At 43.9% G+C, this 23,566-nt stretch overlaps 1 protein-coding gene across 1 annotated transcript in view; it reads left to right on the forward strand.

Moving 5' to 3' along the window:
- The window catches only part of CPLX4 (complexin 4), a 30,759-nt gene continuing 7,193 nt past the window's right edge, over nt 1–23,566 (forward strand). Inside the window, exons 1-2 of the mRNA XM_003121711.5 lie at nt 1–2,698; nt 10,306–10,393. Coding sequence (XP_003121759.1) covers nt 2,532–2,698; nt 10,306–10,393 — 255 coding nt within the window. The 5' untranslated portion in view covers nt 1–2,531. The remainder of the gene's footprint in view (nt 2,699–10,305; nt 10,394–23,566) is intronic.

Below are 23,566 nucleotides of genomic sequence, written 5' to 3' on the forward strand. Positions count from 1 at the left end.
CAGCAGCTGTAGCTCCGCTTAGAGCCCTAGCCTGGGAACCTCCATATGCCCTGGTTGGCCCTAAAAATAATAATAATAATAATAATTAAATTTGGTAGGTCTGAAAGAAATCAGAGGAAACTTTAAGCCTGATCAGTGAGCCTCTGGGGGAGGGGTGGTAGATACTAGAGATGCAGAGGCCCTGGATACTAGTTGGGGTACTGGGGGCTTGACCTTAGGAAAGATTTGGAATTTTAGTTAAGTCCAATAAAAAACTTTGGAGGGGTAACACCTAGTTGTCCCATTTCACCTGGGATATTTATTTTCCCTTTCTGGCAGAGTCTACACACAGCAGCAAATAGTTGCTGGATGCCCAGATGGAAAACCATTGTAATAAATTCAGGAATAAAACGTCTTTAAAGGCATGATCCCATTTTCAATGGAATAATCTTTTGAGAAGACAATGAGAGGTTTGATTTCATAAAACAGAGTCATACCAGGGGATATTCTTTGGTCACAGTGGTGTTGTTACCACCTAAGAGTTTTCTGTAATGCTTGACACCGCCCTCCCCCTTCCCACACACACGGAAAAGGACTGGACAGAGAGAGTCTGCTCTACAAACTGACTTTGGAGTTTAGAATCAAGACCCTAACCATTCATAATATTTTCTAATTCCCAATAAAATGGAATTTTAATAATTTTCTAGTTTAATAATTTAAGTAATAACTTATCAATGGATTTGATTGTTATTACTTTGGTTTTTGTTATATTGTTTTGTTTTTTAAGGGGTACCATTAAGCCTCTGTTTCGACCTATCACATCCAATTTAGTTGTAAGCACTGCTTCCATGCCGAAGTTTAACTTTCCATTGCAGGGACAGCCTAAGGTCATCTTCCAAATATAAGGGAAGGACCTGCTGGCTTGCTCTTTGTGGATTTTTTTGCTTTCTGACCAAACTGTTATAATACGACAGACCTTCAGCAGATCATCCTTTTCTTTGGGAAAGAAAAGTGTCTTTTAGTGTCCTGAAACACCTGTGCAGTATTTTCCAAAGGAATATTATGCTGAACTGGGAAAATAGCAATAGACAAAAAGGCCATGGCTTTTACATTATCATTTGAAAAGCTTTATGACATTTTATTAAAATTAGTAATTCTCAGTGGAGATGAAATATAGTTTATTATACATAATTTAGACATCATGGTTTGAATGTTTAAGTGCAACCAACACATCTTAAAGTAAAAGTGGAGCTAAGTATTCATGTACATTCTCAGAGAACACAGAAAAGTTTCTATTTCACCCTAAATCTTTGTTAGTCTTTCAAAATGAGACCATTTTAGCAACATTTTAAAATATGTTAGGAATACGAAAAGCAGATTTTGAAATACATAAAACAGGCATTTTAGGCAAAAATTCAGATTATATAGGTCTGTACCCTGAGGCATGGTCAACTATTTCCTGAAAGGGCTCGTGCCTACAGATAAAATAATAACCATAGGTTACAAATATTCTGCATCTCTCCCCTCTGCCCCACCCCCTCTTGGAGTGCTTTAATTAGAAAGATACTAACATAGATTAAAGTCTTAGCCATGCTCAATTCCTCCCTTGACCTGAAGAAAACCACAGCCATCGAGAAAATGCTGTGTTACAAAACATCGAAAGTTTTCTCCAAACGCACCAGTGAGCTGAAATGGAGTACCTGGGAAGTGGACTGCAAGTAAGAGGGAAAAGTGACCTCGTTACACACTCATGATTTGACTCGTATGTTCTTACCTTCTGGGTCAGAACATTTAAAAGTGTCCAGGGCACTGCTTCCATGCCGAAGTTTAACTTTCCATTGCAGGGACAGCCTAAGGTCATCTTCCAAATATAAGGGAAGGACCTGCTGGCTTGCTCTTTATACTTGCATTATGTTGGGTATTTATGTACAGGACACAAACTGCTGAAGCAGTATGGGATTCAAGCAGACCAAAAAGCAAATCCTTGCGTGGTACTTAGAGTCCAGCAAGATAAAATGATGGATCAAAGGATTATTTCTGCTTAATGAAGCATTTTGGGTTTTGAGTCATTGGGCTCAGTTTTCAACAGGATGTTGTACTCAAGGGTGGAATTTGGAAATTCCACTATAGCCATATAATCAATCCACTCTGATTAATTTAATTGAAACAACTCTTGATGAAGCCCTGGTGCTCTTATAATTTAAAATTTAGAAATGGGCAGGGAGAGGGATGGATGATGTGAAGGATTTTTTTTCCCCCCTCTGAAATTAGCTTAGTGTATTAATTCAGAAAGTAGTCGGTTGCATCTGATTGTATGCCTTAGTAATCTGAACCATCTGCCTCTCTATACTAAGGAGTTCACCTCTTTAATCCAGCTTACAGCCCACAAACCACTCTTCTCTGTCATTATGCCCTTGAATCGATGAGGCTGTGCAAAGTCCTTTGCTTTTAAATGTGTTGCTGTCGTTGAAGATATTTGGAAATTCTGTGTTGGTTTTTTTTCCTTCAGATTTTGTCTGGGTCTTTGGTTTTCTTTTCCTGGGTCAGAAACAATGGCTTTCCTTATGAAAACTATGATAAGTAACCAGGTAAAGAATTTAGGACTTGGAGGTGGATCTGAAGAAAAAAAAGAAGAAGGAGGTACATCCGACCCTGCAGCAGCTCACGGGATGACTAGAGAGGAATACGAGGAGTACCAGAAGCAAGTCATTGAGGAGAAGTGAGTACATGCGACTTCATTTCCCTTCCAAGCAGAAGGAAACTCATTCTGGCCATACTGTCTTCAGCTCCCCAGTTCCTACCTCTTTCCTCATTAGATGCCTTTCCTCCTGCTGTTTGCTTCTAACGTTAGGAAAGTCTGTTCTGCTGAAGTGAACTGTTCCCTAGCATCAGCAGTTACTGTGTCCTCCTTATAGGAACAGAAATGAAAAATATTAGGTGAATCGACATATCGATTCTTAAGGCAGCTGAGCACTTTCTGGCCCAAGCACATTTTTACTGACCTCAGTTGCTCAAATGAAAAATTGTGAGCCAGATATCTTTACAGTCATGAGATTCATCCTCCTAGCAAGTGGAAATCTTTCAAATGGTGAGAATTCAGACTTTGCTCCTGGAGGAGGGCCTTAAAGAATATATGGTACAATGTTCTTGATCTTACCTGTGCAGGAAAAAACTTTCTAAAGTACAATATGACAATTATGTCATAAGACTTGGCTTCTCAAAGATTCTGAATAAATGTGTGGACTGTCTATTATGAAAATTTAAAGATATAGAAGAGTAGTACAGTGTAATGAATGGCCATATATACCTATGGCATAAAATTGACAGTTGACATTTCCAGTATTTGCTTATAAATGATTAATTGGTTAGATGATAAATAGGTAGATTGATAGATACAGAGAATCTTTTTTTTTTTTTTTTTTTCTTTTTACTGCCGCACCCGGCATACAGGCGTTTGTTTCTAGGCTAGGGGTCAAATCAGAGTTGTTGCTGCCGGTCAACACCACACAGCAACGCCAGATCTGAGACACGATTGTGACCTACACCACAGCTCATGGCAACTCCGGATCCTTAACCCACTGAGCAAGGCCGGGGTGGGACCGCATCCTCATGGATTCTAGTTGGGTTCATTACCACTGAGCCAGGACAGGAACTCCCAGAGAATCATTTTTAAATAAATTACAGACATCATGATACTTTACCCCTAAATACTTGGGCTATATAGCTCCAAAAATAAAGACAGTCTCCTGGCTACATAAAACATAATTAAAATATTAGTAACATTACAGTTGGATATTATAGAATGTGAATATCACCAATTTTTCACTGAAGATTGATCTTTAAACAAGTATAATCTATGTGTAATGATTTTTAAGATAGAATTAAAGTCTTTTAATAATTAAATCAACTGTTGAAACAATCTTGAGGTTAAATTTTCACTATATGTTAGAAAAGAAAAGGTTTTTTTTTTGGCCAACATGCCTCTTTTGCTAATGATCAATTACATAAGAGTTGCCTAAGTCCTATCGCTGAGTCCTATTGCTAAGCTGATTATAGGTGAAAGGGTTAATGACCTCGAGGAAATTAAGAACGAACGAAAACATACATTTGGTGGAAACCTTGTCTATTATTTTCCTGAGAGAAATTGTGGCTTATAAAACTACCTACAATATACTATGCTTGGCTCTGCAATAAATCAGTTTAAAAAAAGATAAATGCAATTGCAAAAATAATGTTGTTGCTAAAATAATACTTGGGCCAAAAAAAAGAAGCATTCCTTGAATATTGACTATTTTTGCCTATGACGTAAAAAAAAGGTATAATGAAGCAGAAATAGAAAAACAGCACCAAATATTCTCAGCTTAAGAAGGCTAATAAAAAGAAAATGGTCAGAAATATAGACCATGCACCTAATATTAAAATATCATTTAATATATCTTAGCAATAAATCTGCTCACAGGTATTGGCATTGTTTGATTAACTAATGACCTAGTTTTCCTTAATTTTATATCTGGACAGATCAAAATGGCCAAATGGTATGGTCAGTCTGTGGATTGGGTTATTTACCAACTACTCAGCTGTGTGTGTGTTACACATTTATGTAACCAATTGATTTAAATAGTAGCAGGACAATGAGGCCAGCCTGCTTCCCCAAGGTAGAGGCATGACTTCTAGTCCATTGCTTGAGTTTTCAAGAGCTTCGTCACCTAGAATACAAGGTAAAGAAGTAAGCATCAGGTGTGTTCCCTTCGTGGCTCAGCGGAAATAAATCCAACTAGTAACCACGAAGTTGCAGGTTCGATCCCTGGCCTCGCTCAGTGGGTGAAGGATCTGTCATTGCCATGAGCTGTAGTGTAGGTTGAAGACACGGCTCAGATTGCCGTGGCTGTGGTGTAGGCTGGCAGCTGTAGCTCCAATTCAACCCCTAGCCTGGGAACCTACCTCTATGTGTCTTGGGTGCAGCCCTAAAAAGCAAAAAAAAAAAGAAAAAAAGAAAAAAGAGAAGAAAGAAGACATCGAAAATAGTTGATTGTGGAGGGGTGGGGAGCATTCATAGTGTTCCCTGATGGCCTAGGATTCATCGTTGTCACTTCTGTGGCTCAGGTTCAATCCCTGGCTCGGAATCTTCCACATGCCACAGTCACAGCCAGAAAAAAAAGTTTCCTCACAAGTTACATCTGGAGAGAGCTATAGACATTATAGTATGTATTTTTATTAAAGTGAATATTAGCAAACAAAAGCCTCCTAAATTTGTCCTCATCATTTTAGAAAAGTTATGGGATTGACTCTACTAATTGTAAACTAAATAATCACTCAACAATGTACTCTGTTGCTCATTCATTTTTATTTTACTTCTGGGTTAATACTTTTTCCCCCTCCTGGTAACATTACTACTGAAAGAGGTCAATACCTAAATAGAATAAACAAAACAATCTGTCTATCCCTCTACTTCTCTCCATTGTATTAATGTCTCTTTAATTATGGTATAACAATTGCTATGGCATCACTTGTAACCTGAACTTTGATATGCATCACATACCTAAACATAAAAGCTAAAATTACAAAGCATTTAGAAAAAAAGTAGAATATTTTTGCATCTTGGAAGTAGGCAGACATTTTTTTTGTTTTTTTTTTTAGGGCCAAACCCCCAGCATATGGAGGTTCCCAGGCTAGGGGTCAAATTGGAGCTGCCAGCCTATGACATAGCCGCAGCAATGCCATATCTGAGCCGAATCTGCAACCCACACCAGAATTCATTGCAACACTGGATCTTTAACCCACTGAGCAAGGCCAGGGATCAAACCCACAACCTCATGGTTCCTTGTTTGATTTTTTTCCCACTGCACCACAATGGGAATTCCTATAAGTTTCTTAAACATGACCCTGAAAGCAGTGACCATAAAAAAATTTTTTGGCCACAACTATGGTATATGGATGTTCCCAGGCCAGGGATTGAACCTGAGCCACAGCAGTGACAATGCCAGATCCTTAATTCACTAGGCTACCAGGGAACTCCTAGTGACCATAAAATTTTGAGATGAATTAGACAGAGTTAAAAACTATGTCAAAAGACACGGTTAAAAAAATAAATAGGCCAGACTGAAAGAAAATATTTGCAAAACAAAATATTTGCAAAATGTCAAAAAAAAAAAAAAAAACTGGGATCCAGGATATTTAAAGAAATTCTACAACTCAATAATTTTTAAAAATTGGCAGAAGAATTGAACAAATACTTCACAAATATATACAAATGACCAGTTAGTACATGAAAAGGAAATGCCTGAAAATTGTTAGACATTGTGGAAAGAAAAATTAAAATCATCTTAAAATGAAAATTAAGGTACCACAACACAAATACTAGGATAGCTAAAATTAAAAAGATGCAGTATCCAATCTTGCCCAGAATGGGACAACCAGAACTCCTGATCCAGTTGATGAGATGTAGGACAGTATAACCACTTGGGAAAAGGTCTGCCATTTTCTCATAAAACGACAACTACTCAACAAAATTACCCTATAACTCAGCAATTCCATGCCTAGATATTTACCTAGAAGAAATGAATGCATGTGTCCACAAAAAAAAAAAACTTTACAAAAATATTCATAGCATCTTCATTCACAGTACCCCAAACCAGAAAATAGTCCAGGTGTTCCTCACAGGAGAATGAATAACAAACATAATATATAATAGAACACACTTGGTAATAAAAAGGAACTAACTACTGATAACTGAAGCAATCTGGATAAATCCCCCCCCTTTTTTTTTTTGCTGAGTGAAAGAGTCTTCTACAAAAGAATGCATGGTGTATGGTTCCATGTATATGAAGTTCTAGAACAGGCAAACCCAATCCTTGGTGGAAGAGAGATAGTGGTTGCCTCTAAGACCAGGAGCCATGGTTGACTGGGAATGGGAATGGGGGCATTTTTTCAGGTGATAGTACTGTTTTTATCTTAATAGGGGTTTGGGTTACACACAGAAACAACCAATAGAGATGAAAAAAAAGTATGTATATGTGTGTGTAAATATATATGTATGAGATTTATTACAAGGAGCCAATGCTCACATGATTATGGAAGCTGAGAAGTCCCATCATCCACTGTCTGTAACCCAGGAAAGTTAGTGGTATGGTTCTGGGAACCGGAGGGGCTGGTGGTGCAAGTCCAGGTCAAAGCAGAAGATTGATTTCTCAGCTCAGCAGACTAGCAGGGGGTAAATTCTCCCATCTTCTGCCTTCTTGCTCTATTCAAACCCTCAGTGGATTGGATGAAGCCCACCCACCCTGGGGAGGGCCATCTGCTTTACTCCACCACCGCTTCAAAGCTCATCTCATCTGGAAACAGCCTCCCAGACACACCTAGACATAGGGCATCCTGTGTCCCAGTCAAGCTGACATAAAATTAACCATCGCAGTACATTTAAGCTTTGTGTATTTAATTATATGCAAACTTTCAATTCACAAAAAAAAACTACAAACATACGTAACTGTAATTAATGATATGCATGTTGAAGCTTGCTGGGTGGAGGAGGGTATTCATATCTACAATTGAGATCAGAAATTAGATGGATAAATGAATGGATAGACATATGTGATATAAAAAAAAATCATATAACGCAAATGCTAATTGTAGAATCTAGGTGGTGGCATATGGGTTTCAACTGTAAAACTGTTTTACCTTTTCTGTATATTGAAAATGTTTTGAGTAAAACTCGGAGCTAGGAGGAGATTGCTTCTGCCTACCCAGGTCACTGAACTCTTAAGTAAGTTCTCAGTTTCTGAAACCAGAAGATTGAGCCCAGCGTTCTCTCTGGCCTCTGGTGGAAGGAAGTGACTTCAGAGAACACCTGAGCCCGGGGCCAGTGGTTTCATCCGATGCCTTCAGATCCAGCCTTTCATTCAGCCAGCCTTCTGTGTGATGGTTAAGCCGATTCCAAAACTTGGAATCAAGAAATAGACAACAACTTAGCCATCTGAAAATGAAAACAATTAATTTTAAGGCAAATCATGCAAAGATATTTCACCAAACCCATAACAGAAATCCCAGTAGGCCTCATATGGTCCTAAACTAGGACCAGAGCACATCACTTCAAAGCCACGAGCCCTCCTTTTCTATCTTTTGGCATCACTTTCATCTCAGTATGGCTGCTTTGTTCTTTCTGGGCAGGCAGCTTGCTGTTACCCAAACCATGTGGCCAGTGAAAAGTGGCAGCCAGCATCCTTCAAGTTCATTTGTTACAGTTTCAGCCACCCTGCAGGTCTCTGTCTTTCTCAGTCCCAATCCTAAATTCCCAGAGAAATTTCATTTACCCAACCTGGTCCAATCCTATACAGCCAGAGGGCATGTATATAAATGTAACCTCAGGAGTTCCTGTCGTGGCTCAGTAGTTAATGAATCTGACTAGGAACCATGAGGTTGCGGGTTCGATCCCTGGCCTTGCTCAGTGGGTTAAGGATCTGGCAATGCTGTGAGCTGTGGTGTAGGTTACAGACATGCCTCGGATCCTGCATTGTTGTGGCTCTGGCGTAGGCCGGCAGCTACAGCTCCAATTCAACCCCTAGCCTGGGAACCTCCATGTGCTGCAGGAGTGGCCCTAGAAAAGGCAAAAAGACCAAAAAAAAAAAAAAATTCATATAAATGTAACCTCAAATAATGTGCTCCTGTGGTTCAGCTAGGAGAGGGGAAAGTTATTGTGAGCTTTGCATCCCCAAAGATGCCCCCACCTCCTTCTGGATTGTCATGAGCAAAGGAGCCCATTTCAAACCAGCATAATCACAAGTCCAATTAGGCTTCCCCAGAGCATTCTGGAAATCCATTGCAGCTTGTATGCTGAGGCATCCCTCCAAGCAGGGAAAGGAACATGTACCTAAACTAAGGTTTAGAGGGTCAATAATGCAGAGAAATAGCTTTTTTTTTTTTCTTTCCATTTTTGGCCACCCTGCAGCATATGGGGTTCCCGGGCTAGGGATCAGATCTGAACCACAGTTGCAACCCAAGCCTCAGCTGCAGCAACACAGGATCCTTAACCCACTGTGCCAGGCCAGGGATCAAATTAGTGTCCCAGCGCTTCCATGACACTGCTGATCCTGTTGCACGAGAGCAGGAACTCCTATACTTCACTTTCTTTAATTAGAAAAATAAATAGGGAGTTCCCGTTGTGGAACAGCAGGAACCAACCCAACTACGATCCATGAGGATGTGAGTTTGATCCCTGGCCTCAATCAGTGGGTCGGGAATCCAGCATTGCGGTGAACTGCAGTGTAGGTTGCAGAAATGGCTTGGATCCCGTGTGGCTGTGGCTGTAGTGAGGCCGGCAGCTGTAGCTCTGATTCGACCCCAAGCCTGGGAACTTCCATATGCTGTGGGTGTGGCCATAAAAAGCAAAAAACAAAAATAAAAAATAAAATAATAAATAAACCTGGGAGTTTCCTTGTGGTGCTGCAGATTAAAGATCTGGCATTGTCACTGCAGTGGCTTGGGTCGCTACTGTGGCATGGGTTCGATCCCTGGCCCAGGAAATTCCATATGCTGAGAAGTGGCCAAAAAATGTTTTTTAGTTAAGAGGTAAATAAATAAATAAAATGTATGTCCCAAGAATTATAGTCAATATCCTTTGTCATCAACACATACATCTAGGATTTCAGAAGCACTCAATGTGTTAACCCTTAATCAATATAAAAAAAATAAAGGAGTTCCCATCATGGTTCAGTGGTAATGAACCTGACTAGTATCCCTGAGGATGTGGGTTTGATCCCTGACCTCACTCAATGGGTTAAGGACCCAGCATTGCCTTGAGCTGTGGTGTAGGTCGCAGACACAGCTCAGATCCCAGCAGCTGCAGCTCTGATTCAACCCCTTGCCTGGGAATCTCCATATGCCCCGGGTGCAGTCCTAAAAAGACAAAATAATAATAATAATAAATAATAAACAATTTTTAAAATGCAGCTTCTCTCCATGATGCAGTCAGGCTGGGATCAGCCCCAGGAAGCTGAGTTCTTAACAGGGGCTCCAAGTGATTCTGATGCTTGTGCTCCCAGGTTGCAATTAGAGTAACAGGGTGTGGACAGCTCTACTTTGGGAATAATCAGCCTCCCCTCTCCAGGGCTGCATCAGAAGGAGATCTCCAGAACCACGCTGTCTTTGGGATTTAGGGTCTGTGGATAGAAAGGCAGACATTGGGGGACATAGGAAAATTTCCCCGATTTCCCATTTTTCTGCCGGCAGTGGGAATTCAGCGCTGTGTACAGAGTCTGGCTCCTCTGAGCAGGAGCTGAAATGGACTTATCTCTCCATATCCTTTGATCCTTTATCCTATTCTTTTACTTTTAGGATGGAAAGAGATGCTGCGTTTACACAAAAAAAGGCAGAGAGGGCGTGCCTGAGAGTTCACCTCAGAGAAAAGTACAGACTCCCAAAGGTGAGACACTCTTTTACACAGTAAACATCCCATCATGTCTTATGTAATAAATATGGAGCGTGTCTGATTATCAGCAAAGGTATCTATATCTATCTGTATATATATATAATGCATAATATATACACGTATGTATATATAATACATAATAGTTTATATATAGCATAATTATATAGATACTATATATAAGACATAATACATGCATTATATATACACATATAAATGTAAATAAATATATGCATATATAAATACATATTTATATATGTTAATTATAATTAAGGTTTTTTGATATAGTGAAAAGAGCATTGAACTAGTTCATAAAAACTAGATTCCAGTCATTTACCTCTGTGAACTTCCACTTTCTCTCAATAAGATGATAATACCTATCAGAGGACACACTGATATATATAAATTTATCTCAAGACTGTAGAACATCTATGTATAACTGTGCAATGGGGGCAATCATCAGCGCTGACATTTACTGAGCTCTAAGTGCCAGACACTGTTCTAAGCACTTTACACATATCAATTCATTTAATCCTCAAGACAGTCCTGTAAGGTGGCTTCTTAGAGTGGAAGAAACGGGACCAGAAAGAGCATAACCATCCTCCTGCCAGAGGCCATGGCCAGGCAAAGCAAAGCCCAGGGTCTTAACTTCTCTGATATTCTGCCTCTACCTCAAAGGAACAATCCGTTCCTTCTTTTTGGAGGTGATGGGGACGGTCATTACCTAACGTCATCTTAATGCATCTTTTCTCGCGAGAGGACAAGTGGGCTTTGGTCAAGTAGCTGGTTTACAAAAATCGTGCAGCTGACTCTACTAATTGTAGATTAAAAACTGCTTCCAATGCCCTCCGCAGCACAAACATTTACTTTTATTGCCTGGGAGGTGGGAGGAGGATGTGTTGACATTTCTGGCTCAGGGCTGGGACACACTGCTCCAGAGCTTGCATCCTGGGGTGTCCGAGGGCCCAGCTCCCATCTCCCCTGGTTTATTTCTCATTTCTCCCCACCCGGGGATCGCCCAGCTCCTCTAAATGATTCCACCTCCACCTTCTGGCTCGGCTGTCCGACTTCCCATTCCAGAGGCTTCCCATTCCCTTACAGAACGTCTTCCACCTGGAGAAGCCCGCGAGAGCCCTCTAGAGCATGTGATCCTCCATAGGGATGAGGGCTGCCCTCAGTGGGCTGGGTGGTTTAGAAAGTGCCCTAAACCGATGCCTTCAGTGGGTCCCCTGCAAATCCCTGGAAAAACTGCCTTCAGAAGCTACAAGCACTAAACAAAGGGAACAAGCCCACTGCCCATGCAAGGTCACGTGGCTGAAGTCCCCAAAGAGTGTTGGAGCCTGTCCTGTGGACAGATTGAGCTCAAGATGCTCTCAAACAAGTGGTGGAAAACTCACAAGAAAATTTAAATTGGTTGCATTTTCATTTGTGACCAATGAATTTGGAAACGAGTGCCTTGCTTTTGGCCCACCTTATTTATTTAGTAATTTTTCCCACTGGGCTTACATTTTGAAAGCATGGAGCATCTCTAAACACTGTTCCTCCTGCTCCTGTTTGAAATCCCTGGAACTCCCTGGGATGGCATGGGCTGTGTTGAGCAATGTGGCAGCAAGCCTGACTCTGATTCACCCACTGGACTGAAGCCCCTGCCTCCTACCTTGGGGCATCTGATGAAAGCACCACAAATCTTGTTTGGAAGGATGCAGAAATTAAATGCACTTGGGGGTGTGCACATGTACACATGTACACACCACACACACACACTCAACTGGCTGTGTTTCTTCCAGAAAGGTGGGGCTTTTAAGCATATTAAACTCCGACAAAAAAAAAAAAAAATGGAGTTCCCGTAGTGGCGCAGTGGTTAACGAATCCGACTAGGAACCATGAGGTTGCAGGTTCGATCCCTGCCCTTGCTCAGTGGGTTAACGATCCAGTGTTGCCATGAGCTGTGGTGTAGGTCGCAGACGCGGCTCGGATCCTGAGTTGCTGTGGCTCTGGCGTAGGCCGGTGGCTACAGCTCTGATTCGACCCCTAGCCTAGGAAACTCCATATGCCGTGGGAGCGGCCCAAGAAATGGCAAAAAGACCAAAAAAAAAAAAAAGAATATTAAATTTGTTGGATTTTGAAGATGACGACAGTTCTGTACTTCTGTGAGGATACAGGAGAACTGGGTTTTAATTCCGGCTCTGCACTCTGACATCTATGATCTCAGGAGGCTTTTTAATATATCTGAGCCCCCATTTCCTCATATATATAAAATGGGGGCAGTGATACTTTCTTCCTGAGCCTCTGCCTGAGATAATACAATGTACCTGACAAGTTGAGTGCCTGACAGTGGAAAGAGCTCCAGAGACGACAGCTCTTATTGCTGTTTTTATCTCTATGCACAAACATCTTATTTCTTGATAATAACAACCAGGGGTTTTGAAGGCCTGCAGTGGGCACACCCCATGCGTGTAAATGATGCAAGACTTGGAGGTCCCTAAACCTCGAGTTTCTGAACTTTGATGGTTTTCTTCCTTAATGGTCCAGATCCTTGGGGTGAACACTTTCAGGCTTAGCGAAATGGGTTTAATGCTCTTTGGAGAGAAAAAAAAAAATCCCCAAATCTCTGCGCCAAGCTGTCCCTTGAAATAAGAGCATTTCCAACAGAAGCTTTGGAAAGAGGGGGGGATTGTAGCCACAAAATGTACAGATTCATACCCTCCCTGGAGCAATCATGACTCTATCTGCGTAAGCTACTGCTCTCTAAAGCCAGCTAGAGGAAGGGGGCCACAAAGAAGTCGGTGCACAGTTAGCAGTGGAGCCCAGTCTTGCGTTTCATGGGTTACTGATGAACCATTTTGTCTCTAGATGTTTCAAAAGCATAGTGTGGATGATCCCCTACCTGATTTTTTTCATAGACCCTAAACAAGACCTTTTTTTTTTCTTTAGAGCCGCACCCATGGCATATGGAGGTTCCCAGGCTAGGGGTCGAATCGGAGCTACTACAACTGCCAGCTTACACCACAGCCACAGCAATGCAGGATCTGAGCCACGTATGCAACCTACACCACAGCTCATGGCAACGCTGGATCCTTAACCCACTGAGTGAGGCCAGGGACAGAATCTGCACCCTCATGGATGCTAGTCAGATTTGTTTCCCCTGAACCATAATAGGAACTCCAAGACCTTTGAGTTGATACAAGAATCTAGTGCCACAGCCTCCTTTTAGACCTGGGGAAACTGCAGTCCAGGGAGTGCTGAGGAGCTTTGCAAAATACATCTGTTGAGGAACAGAACCAGGATTCAACCTTGACCCTCTCAACTATGAAAAAGAGCATCTGACTCTCAAAAGGTTTGGAACACAGCTCCCTCTGGCCTCAAGGTCTCTGCTATTTCTACCTTTCTTTCCTTCTTTCTTTCTTTTTTTTTTTTTTTTTTTTGTCTTTTTGTTGTTGTTGTTGCTATTTCTTGGGCCGCTCCCACGACATATGGAGTTTCCCAGGCTAGGGGTTGAATCGGAGCTATAGCCACCGGTCCACGCCAGAGCCACAGCAACGTGGGATCCGAGCCGCGTCTGCAACCTACACCACAGCTCAGGCAACACTGGATTGTTAACCCACTGAGCAAGGGCAGGGACCGAACCCGCAACCTCATGGTTCCTAGTTGGATTCATTAACCACTGCGCCACGACAGGAACTCCTCTTTCTTTCTTTCTATCTCTTTCTTTCTTTCTTTTTGTTTGTGTTGCTTTTGGGGGCTACATCCATGGCATATGGAGGTTCCCAGGTTAGGGTTCAAATCGGAGCTACAGCTGCCAGCCTCCACCACAGCCACAGCAACATGGGATCTGAGCCATGTCTGCGACCTACACCACAGCTCATGGCAATGCCGGATCCTTAACTCACTGAGCAAAGCCAGGGATTGAACCTGCAACCTCATGGTTCCTAGTCAAATTCGTTTCCACTGCACCACGATGGGAACCCCTGCTATTTCTACTCTTAATATGTAAGGTCTCTGAAAAGTTTTAGAGCATTGGAGTTCCACGTGGTCTAACTCTGCCCTGAGATTGAGAGCACTGCTCACTATTTCAACCAAGCATCCCAGAACACCTCCCCCAGGGGCATCACTTTTCCTTCCTGCTCCTGTGTCATATGACTGAGGACCCGTGAGTTGCTGATGAAATTCCATTACAACCCAATAGGTGACTGTGTCACTTGGAAGCACTGCACACGGAATCCTTCACAGCAGCGTTTGCTTCCAGGTGAGGCCTCCCTGGGGTGCTTGTATAACACAGCTGGATTTTATAAGAATGCATGGAGCACATGATGCTTCAAGAATTTACCTATGGTGTGAAAAATACCAACAATACAACTGCCTGCTTTTTGAAGCACGTGGAAATTCTACCTAATGCAAAGTGCACTATTCATATGATAATTAATAGGAAGAATGCCATAAAAAAAATCTCCTGGCTTGTATTCCATTTAGTCCAGTTCTCACCAGACATGGCTGACACTCCAACCTCAAGGCCGGCCTCATGCTTGATGTGCAGCCCGGCTCAGGGAGCAGTGGGCCTTCAGTAGCACCCAAGGCTAGAAAGAGTCCCTGAGGGACAGACTCGTGTCCCAGACCAAGATCAGCCCAAGGGCAGCAGCTTCCTGTCCATGTTGTCTGACCACTCCTGTCCAAGCTAGATCCTGGCTTCAGCATTGTAACAGCCTCCTGCACGGGTCAGGAATCTGGGTCCTTTGAGTCCCTAGGTGTCCCTAGTACAGCCATGGGGAAATGCATGCATGCTGCCCCAGCAGACGTGCCCCCCTCCCCCTCCCCCCGCCAGATGTTTAGTTCTTCCTGGGGACTCTGCTGTAGAAGGGACAGTGATGGTGATGAGGATCAGAAATACATTTCTGGGAGTTCCTGTCATGGCTCAGAGGGTTAAGAACCTGACTAGTATCCATAAGGAGGCTGGTTCAATCCCTGGCCTCACTCAGTGGTGAAGGTTCTAGTGTTACCATGATCTGTGCTGTAGGTCACAGACACAGCTCGGATATGGCTTGCCTGTGGATGTGGTGTAGGCTGGCAGCTGTGGCTCTGATTTGATCCCTAGCCTGGGAACCTCCATATGCCACAGGTGGGGCCCTAAAAAGCAAAAAGAAAGAAGGAAAGGAAGGAAGGAAGGAGGGGAGAAGAGAGAAAGCAAGCTCCATATGCTGTAGGTAGGGCCCTGAAAAGCAGAAAGAAAGAAAGAAAGAGAGAGAGAGAGACAGAGGGAGGGAGGAAGGAAGACATCATTTCTGGAGGTGACTTTTTCTTAATCCCATTCTTTTGATATTATGGACAAGATTGTGCATTTTGTGCTAAAGTGCCTGCTGTGCTGTTGAGCCTGGAAGGCCTGGTGGGCCCTCCTATGAGCATTTGTCACAAAGCAGGAGGCAGCAGCACCCTTGAGGGACAGGGGCAAGGACAGGTTGGGGGCAGAGCAACTGAGCAGTGGGATCCTCCCGTGGCATGCCAGAAGAGAGCCAGCAAACCAGTGGAGTTTTAGCTGTCTCTGCAGCAACCAGGATGGTGAGAGGTTTTGGAACGACTGACAGTATTTGAGGAAGAGTCAGAGTGATTGGCAGATTCAGCCTTGAAGGAGGTGATTTTGGGAGAATGATGGCCATGAGGGAACTGTCATTTCCCAGGCCTTTGGCTCTAGTATTTGTATCCAGCCAGTTTCTCTAGAGGGGCTTGTGCTGTGGCCCATATGGAACTGTATGTATGTAACTCATAGGTCTTTGATTATTCAGAAGAACCCTTCATAGCAGAGCCTTTGAATGCCTTCCAGAAACCACAACGGGAATATAAGTGGTTGGTTTTGATCTCCTAGATGCTCCAATAAGGAGCAAAGCAGCCCTAGAAGGTCAGGAAGTGCCTGTGGGCATCACTATGATTGGGCAAGGCCAAGGCTATGGCAATGTGTACAGGGATTTGGAGGAAAATGGATGAGGGGCTGGCCAGTCAGTTCTAAACCCTCAGAGCAGCCTGGACAGGGCTGGTGGAAGCCTGGGTCAGCAAGGAGATGGGGCAACAGTTTCCTGAGTCAGTCCTTGCATCCCTTTCATGGGGCTTGCCATTTTGATTACTGTACTTATTGGATTACTCATCTGATGACCACGATTAAAGATGGTCATCATGGTACATGTACACAACGGAACATCATTCGGCTATAAAAGAAGGAAATCCTGCCATTTGCGAAGGCATGGATGGACCCTGGGGACATAATGCTGAGTGAAATAAGTAAGTAAGTTGGACAGAAAAAGACAGGTACTATAACTATCTAACTTATATGGAAAATCTTAAAAATCCAAGCTCATGGCTGCAGAGAGGCTAGTTTAGTGGCTGGCAGAAATGGAGGGTAAGGGGGTAGACAAAATGGGTGAACGGGGTCAAAAATACAAACTTACAGTCAGAAGGTAGTTAAGTCCTGGGGATGTAATTTATTGCATAGTTGCTTTTTTTTTTTTTTTTTTTTTCAAGTCAGCAAAAGACTTTTAAGTAGGACAACCAGAGGTCCTGCCAAGGCACAGTGGGTTAAGAATCCAACTGCAGCGGCTCTGGTGGCTGCAGGGACAGGGGTTCGATTCCTAGCCTGGCATAGTGGGTTAAAGGATCCATGGTTGTTACAGCTCACATTCAGTCTCTGGCCTGGGAACTTCCATATGCCGTGGGTGCAGCCATTTAAAAAAAAAAAAAAGAGGCCTGAGTAGGACAAACAAATGGTATTGTCTTTAGCCACTGAGCATAAGCTTGGGATAGGTGGGGTCAGGGGAGGGACACACACACACCCCGTCCCTCCTCCAGCCTCTCTCCACTCTCTCCTAGGGTAGGTGTGGGTTCTTGGGCTGTCAGGGCACTCTGGCTGCTTGATCTCAGAGACTGAGTGACATTTCTTTTCATGAAACGTTTTTTATATACGGAAGAGCACATACCGTAGGTCTACGCTCAAGGCATCATCATAAAACTCATGCAAATCAAAGGATCTGCCTGAGGTCCCAAAGCACCCTGAGCCTCCAGGGTTTTTTCCCAATGCTTCTTCATGCCCCACCCCCACCCCTTCTAAACCCTGTACCTCCACCCAGGACAGCAGGCTTGACAACTGAATGCAACAGTGTAACAAAGACACTGGTGCAGGGTAGAAAGCAAGGCTCACCTGGACCTTATTGGGCTCCTAAAAATAACCTTCCCTCCCCTCATGATCTGCAGAATCCTCAGCCCCTGTGCCTGTGTCTCCTAAAATCCATGTTGGGTAAACAGCCCAACTAATAGTATTAACTGCCCACAGGGGGTTGGACACATTCACCAGGTCCTCCTGCTAACGAGGGGGGACCGCCTGGGGGCCTCATTCACAGTTCCCCAGGGTCACTCACAGCGGGTTGCATAACCAGCAGGGGGCAGTTCTGGGCCCCGTCCCCTTGCCGAGGCCCAACGGAGAGCAGATTTGAGGAAAATGTCTTCCCGGGAGCTGTCAGGTCTAATGAGGATAACTGTGTCACATTTTGGAATGAGAACTGTATTTTCTAAAGAAATTATTTGGCTGGTGTTTCCTGTGAAAAAGAGTTTCAGTGGATTCTGAAAGGGGGAAAGGAAATGCAGCCTCTGAAAGAAGTAATGCAGGTCTTGCAACCAGCTCACAGCAACAGGCCCCCTCTTCTGGTTTACTGTTTCCTGTCGAGGACGAGCTGGTTGGTGGTGCCCTTGTCTTTTGACCACTTCTGACAGCAGTCCTCTCACAAGCAGTCCAATAAATGCAGTCATCAAATGGCAGTGTTGCACGTACATGTAGGAAAGCCCATCCGCTGTGAGGACTAACTCTTGTGTGGGTTTCCTCTGGTTTTCCAATGACAGATAAGTAGGGGACTTCCCATGCCTAATGTAATCCATAATGCTCAGGTTAGATTTGGGTCTCACTCCACTAAGTAGAGTCCATCCTGTATCTTCTGTGTTTCCTCCCTACTGGCCTCTCCTTTATAAAGCAGTCAGGTCTTTCCCAACTCAAGCAAACAGCACTTTGATCAAATGTGGCTTTCGGGGTATCTTCTTAAATGACCAGTTCCGGCTGCTCTGCTGAAACCTTCCTCCTGCGGCTGTGTGGTCTCAACACAGTAGATGATTCTGCCATTTCCTTTGGGGACCTCTTTCTGGAGCAGTTCTTTCTGGAGCAGAACTTTCTTTGCCTTATTTAGCTTGTCAATTCCTCCTTGAAGCCCTCTATCCTCAGCTTCTGGACACCATCCTTCTGGTTCTCATTCTCCTTGAACTGTTTCTCCTCTGTCTTCTTCATGGGTTAGCCTCCCCCTGAGTGCCCTCGAATTTCCCAGTATTCTACCGGGTTTCCTCCATCTGCTCTTTGTCTCATTCAAGCAGAGACATTCTCCCCACATGACTGCATTTTGCTGTTGCTTTCTGCTTCTGTGTTGATGATCCTCCAATCTATATCTCTAGTCCACACCTTCTCTCTGAATTTCACCACCATATCCACCTCTCCTCCAGCCCCTCCAGCTCAGATCCCAACAGACACCTCTTGGGGCTCCACCTCCACCAAGGGCTCCCTGCCAGCCCCTCCCCTGGGTTGACAACCGGACATCACCCTTGCCTCTGCCCTCTTCTTCTTGCCCCACCTGCAGAAGATCACCAGATCCGTCTCACCTCCTGAATAATTTTCGGTTTCATACCCAAGTGCAGGTCTCATCACTTCTCAGCAATTATACTACAATACCTCTTCAGTAGCTTTTTGACTTTGAGTCTCGCTCCCTTTAAAACTGCAGAGAGGAGGTTCCAAAATGCAAATTGGTCCCATCCTTCTCCTGTTTAAAAAAAAAAAAAAAAAGGAGTTCCCGTTGTGGCTCAGTGGTTAACGAATCCGACTAGGAACCATGATGTTGCGGGTTCGATCCCTGGCCTTGCCAGTGGGTTAAGGATCCAGCGTTGCCATGAGCTGTGGTGTAGGTTGCAGACATGGCTCGGATCCTACGTTGCTGTGGCTCTGGCGTAGGCTGGCAGCTACAGCTCTGATTCGACCCCTAGCCTGGGAACCTCCATATGCCGTGGGAGCGGCCCAAGAAATGACAAAAAGACAAAAAAAAAAAAAAAAAGTTGACCATGTCTTTTTAAAGTCCAGCTCCCTTGGCTTGTACCCCATGATGTGGTTCCTAGATTTGCAGCCCTACCTCTAGCAACTCCCTGTCTGGACTCTACTCTCCTCCTATTTCATATGGTATGCCCTCCCTCCCTAGCCCCTTTCCTTCCTATAAGATGTTGGTCTAGTGCCACTTCTTCCAGAACATTCCATGTCTTCCTTCCTCTCCCCCTCCTCCCTGCACCCATAGTACCTGAGTGCACGTCTCGTGTCATCTTCCCACCCTGAATACTCGCACCTCCTGGATTGTGTGCTTCTTAACAAAGAGGCTGAGGATTTTGTCTTTGTCATCAGGGTCTTGCATTGTGTTTGACATGTAGAAGCTGCATGCGCGTGTGTGCGTACATGCACACACACACACACACACACACACACATATGCACATACTACACACATATCGCACACACATAAATTAGCATATACTGTATACCACACACACACACACACACACACACACGCACAAACACCCCCATGAAAAAGGATTGCTGAATGATTGATGTAATTGGGAAAAAAGAAAAACAAATCCAAAAATATACCCAAAGAACAAAGTATCAAAAGTAGCAAAAGGAGTCTATCCACCCTAAAAGTTATATTAAAGTCAATTTTCATGAAAAGAACAAGTCTGGATTCCCATTATGATTTTTATATAAAATACGAAGTTACTTTATATTGTTATTAAGAATTCATGGATTATCAAGTAGAGGAAATAATACATTTTAAATATAGCCCCAAGATTTTTTTCTAAAAACAAAGGTGCCCTCCCTTCCTAGCCAGTTCAAAATGTATATGTAAGTCAAGCCAAATTAATAAGAGAAAACAGTTCCACAATGAACCCTAATCCTATTAACGGAATTGTCAATCTTGGTTAGTCATTGAAAAAATAATGTCGTGCCCCCTGCTAAGCTATATGATTTAGTTACACCTGGTGTTTGTCTGCGGTATTAAGGGCAGGGTTCACTTTGAACAAAGATGAAGACAGAAGAAAATCTAGCAAGAGAGTTTCTTTAACCATGTTACATTGAAAGAAGCTCTATTAGAACTGAATTGTAAAGTTGCCTCTTAAAAACAGACACAATTCTGAGAACCTTCCTGCCTCCCTCAGATCAGGGGCTCCTGGGGCTGCCCGGCAGGGTCCCAGACACTGAAACCTCCTGCTTCTGAGCAGCTGTTTCTGGTGGCGGCACGAGGCCATCAGGGTCCGTTAGGGGCTGTCTCTTCCAGCTCCTCACCCTCTGCCCCCACTTCAGCTCGCTCCTTCTACGCTGGCTCTTGAAAGCGCCGTGGGAATGTCCTGGGGGAACGTGGGATGAGGAGAAAGACTTACCGGATTCAATGTGTGTTACTTAGATGCACAGGCTTTCTCACTTAATCCTCCCAACCACCTTGGAAGGTAGGGAGATATTTCCCCTTCATAAATAAGAACAGTGACTCTGGAGTTGAGTTCCCAAGGTGGCTCAGTGGTAATGAATCCACCTTGTATCCAGGAGGATGGGGGGTCTATCGCTGGCCTCGCTCAGTGGGTTAAGGACCTGGTGTTGCCGTGAGCTGTGGTGTAGGTCGCTGACAAGGCTTGGATCTGGCATGGTAGCGGCTACAGCTCCATTCGACCCCTAACATGGGAACAGCCATATGCTGCAGGTGTGGCCCTAAAAAACTGGGGGGAAAAAAAAAAGAACAGGGGCTCAGAGTGGGAACGTGACTTCCCAAGGTCACACAGCCATCAGTAAACAGCAAGATTCGACTCCAGGCCAATCTGACCCACTGGCCATGTTTTTTCCCACAAGACCTGGCAGCAAGGCTGGGTTCTTGTCCCTTAACAAGTGGGGAATGACATTTATGCAAGTATCTTCATCTCCAAAGACCTCAGTTTCCTTATTCATAAAGGAGAGACTCGGACAACTAGCCTCTAAGAGTTGCTTGAGTCCCTCTTGAATGCCTGCATGAAGGAAAGATGTGTAAGATGTACACAGTGGGGCCCTATGTGTGCCCACTTCCAATCAACATTAAAAACTGATGGCTGAGGAGTTCCCTGGTGGCCTAGCAGTTTAAGGATCTGGTGTTGTCACTGTCATGGCTCAAGGCACAGCTGCGGCCCAGGAATTTCCGAATGGCACAGCAAAAACAAACAAACAAACCCCAAAACCCCCAAAAACCTAACAACTATATTTAAGGAGTAAAATCCACTGTCTCATTCTGAGCGTGCCAGGGGCCCCTTTGAGTAGCTAAAGAGAGAAGGACAATGTTAGATTATAGCAGAAGTTGGAGCTAGCAAGTCCCAGACAAGGTCCCCACATGGCTCACATGTTAGAATCACCCAGAGAAGCTCTGTAACAATTCTATTGCCTGGGTCCCTGCCACAGATCAAGAGAGCCAGATCTGGGGGCAGAGCCTGACCATGGCATTTTTCTACACTTTATGAAGAATGCAGAGGCACAGAGCAGGTTGACAACCACTGTCCCAGGGAAGAACATATAAATTCAGTCCTTCAGCAGAATCTGATCAGAGCGGAGGAGTGTCTGCTGGAGCCTGGCCCCCACGGGCCTCACCCCTACTTCCCTCCCAGTCTGGCCCCAATTCCCCCTTGCTTCTGGCAAAGAGGCCATGCCCGCTTTCCCTCTATAGAAGCCTTTGCTGCCAGCTGTATTCTTCCATATACATCCCCACCTGGATGTCCTGTAAGCTCTGCCAGGACCAGAGCCAAGAGGACGCTGTCACCAGACCAGCACAGCAGCCTCACTCAGCACCAGGACAGTGAGGGGTGGTGAACACAGGGCCCTGCTGACGTTGATGAGCCTCAGAAACAGGTAAAACATGGAATATTAGATCAACTCATCCAAGTGAAAGAAATCCATTAATCCAGCTGTTGAGTATCTTGTAGATTTGTTTCTAAATAAAGCAGCAAACCAAAGCCCAAATCAATCTACCTTGTATCAAACAAGCTGGTGTGTGCCTGTCCACCAAGCTTGATTGACTGGGACTGGAAGCAGTGATCTTTCAGCTTCTTGATGACATAACCACCTAAAATACTTTATCACTGTATCTCCAGTTTGGTACCAGATGAAGACCAGTTTATCAAGAACAGGATGCAGGAAATCTGAATCCAGGGTCATGCTTACCCTTCAGTGAAAGGTCAGAAATCAGTCACAGGAAATAACGATGGCAGGATACGGGGCTATTTAAATAATGGGGCCTTCAGCACTGGCAATTAAGACTATAAATCTGGTTAAAAAGCAAGAGATTAAAACTGATTCTGGTCAGCCAGCATAAAAATAATTAGTTCTTAACTGCATTAAACAATATCCCAAATTGATAAGATTTCTAGAAATGAGGAAACTTCTGAAACAGAACCCTGAAGAGTAAAGTGTAGCCTCTAAGTCCCCTCATTATAAGCTGGTTCACCTCCCTCATTCATTCATTCATTCATTCCCATATAACACGGTTCTCAATGCCAAATGTCCCCTCCTTCTCTGAAGGTGATTCAGATTGGCTATAACTTCATGTGTGCTTGTGGGGTATGATGAGACGTTACTGCCTTTCCTTGATAGGGGAACTCTGTCAGAAGATCCCTGGCATTCCCAACCTCTGTCTGCGGGAAGCGGAAAGTCAGGACAAGACATTCATTGTCTGGGTTATAAACAAGGTCCTATCAGTAGGGCAGTTTGTCATGCAAGGGAGAGACCAGGACGAGGACCCGGTATAGGTCCCATGACCCTCCTTATTTCCTTGCTCTGTCCCCATCTTTCTCTTAAGGGCTGGTCCTCTCCCGCCCTCTACTTCTTTCTCCCAGGGAGCCATTCAGCATGGATCTTGATACCCAGCTGCCCTTTTTCCTTTTTTTTTTAATTTTATTTTTTTTTTATTACTCAAATGAATTTATCACATTAGTTGTATAATGATCATCACAATCCAATTTCACAGGATTTCCACCCTACAACACAAGCACATCCCCCCACCCCCAAAACTGTCTCCTTTGGAGACCGTAAGTTTTTCAAAGTCTGTGAGTCAGT

This window comes from Sus scrofa, chromosome 1, assembly GCF_000003025.6.
Source record: "Sus scrofa isolate TJ Tabasco breed Duroc chromosome 1, Sscrofa11.1, whole genome shotgun sequence".
Classification (NCBI taxonomy): Eukaryota; Metazoa; Chordata; class Mammalia; order Artiodactyla; family Suidae; genus Sus; species Sus scrofa.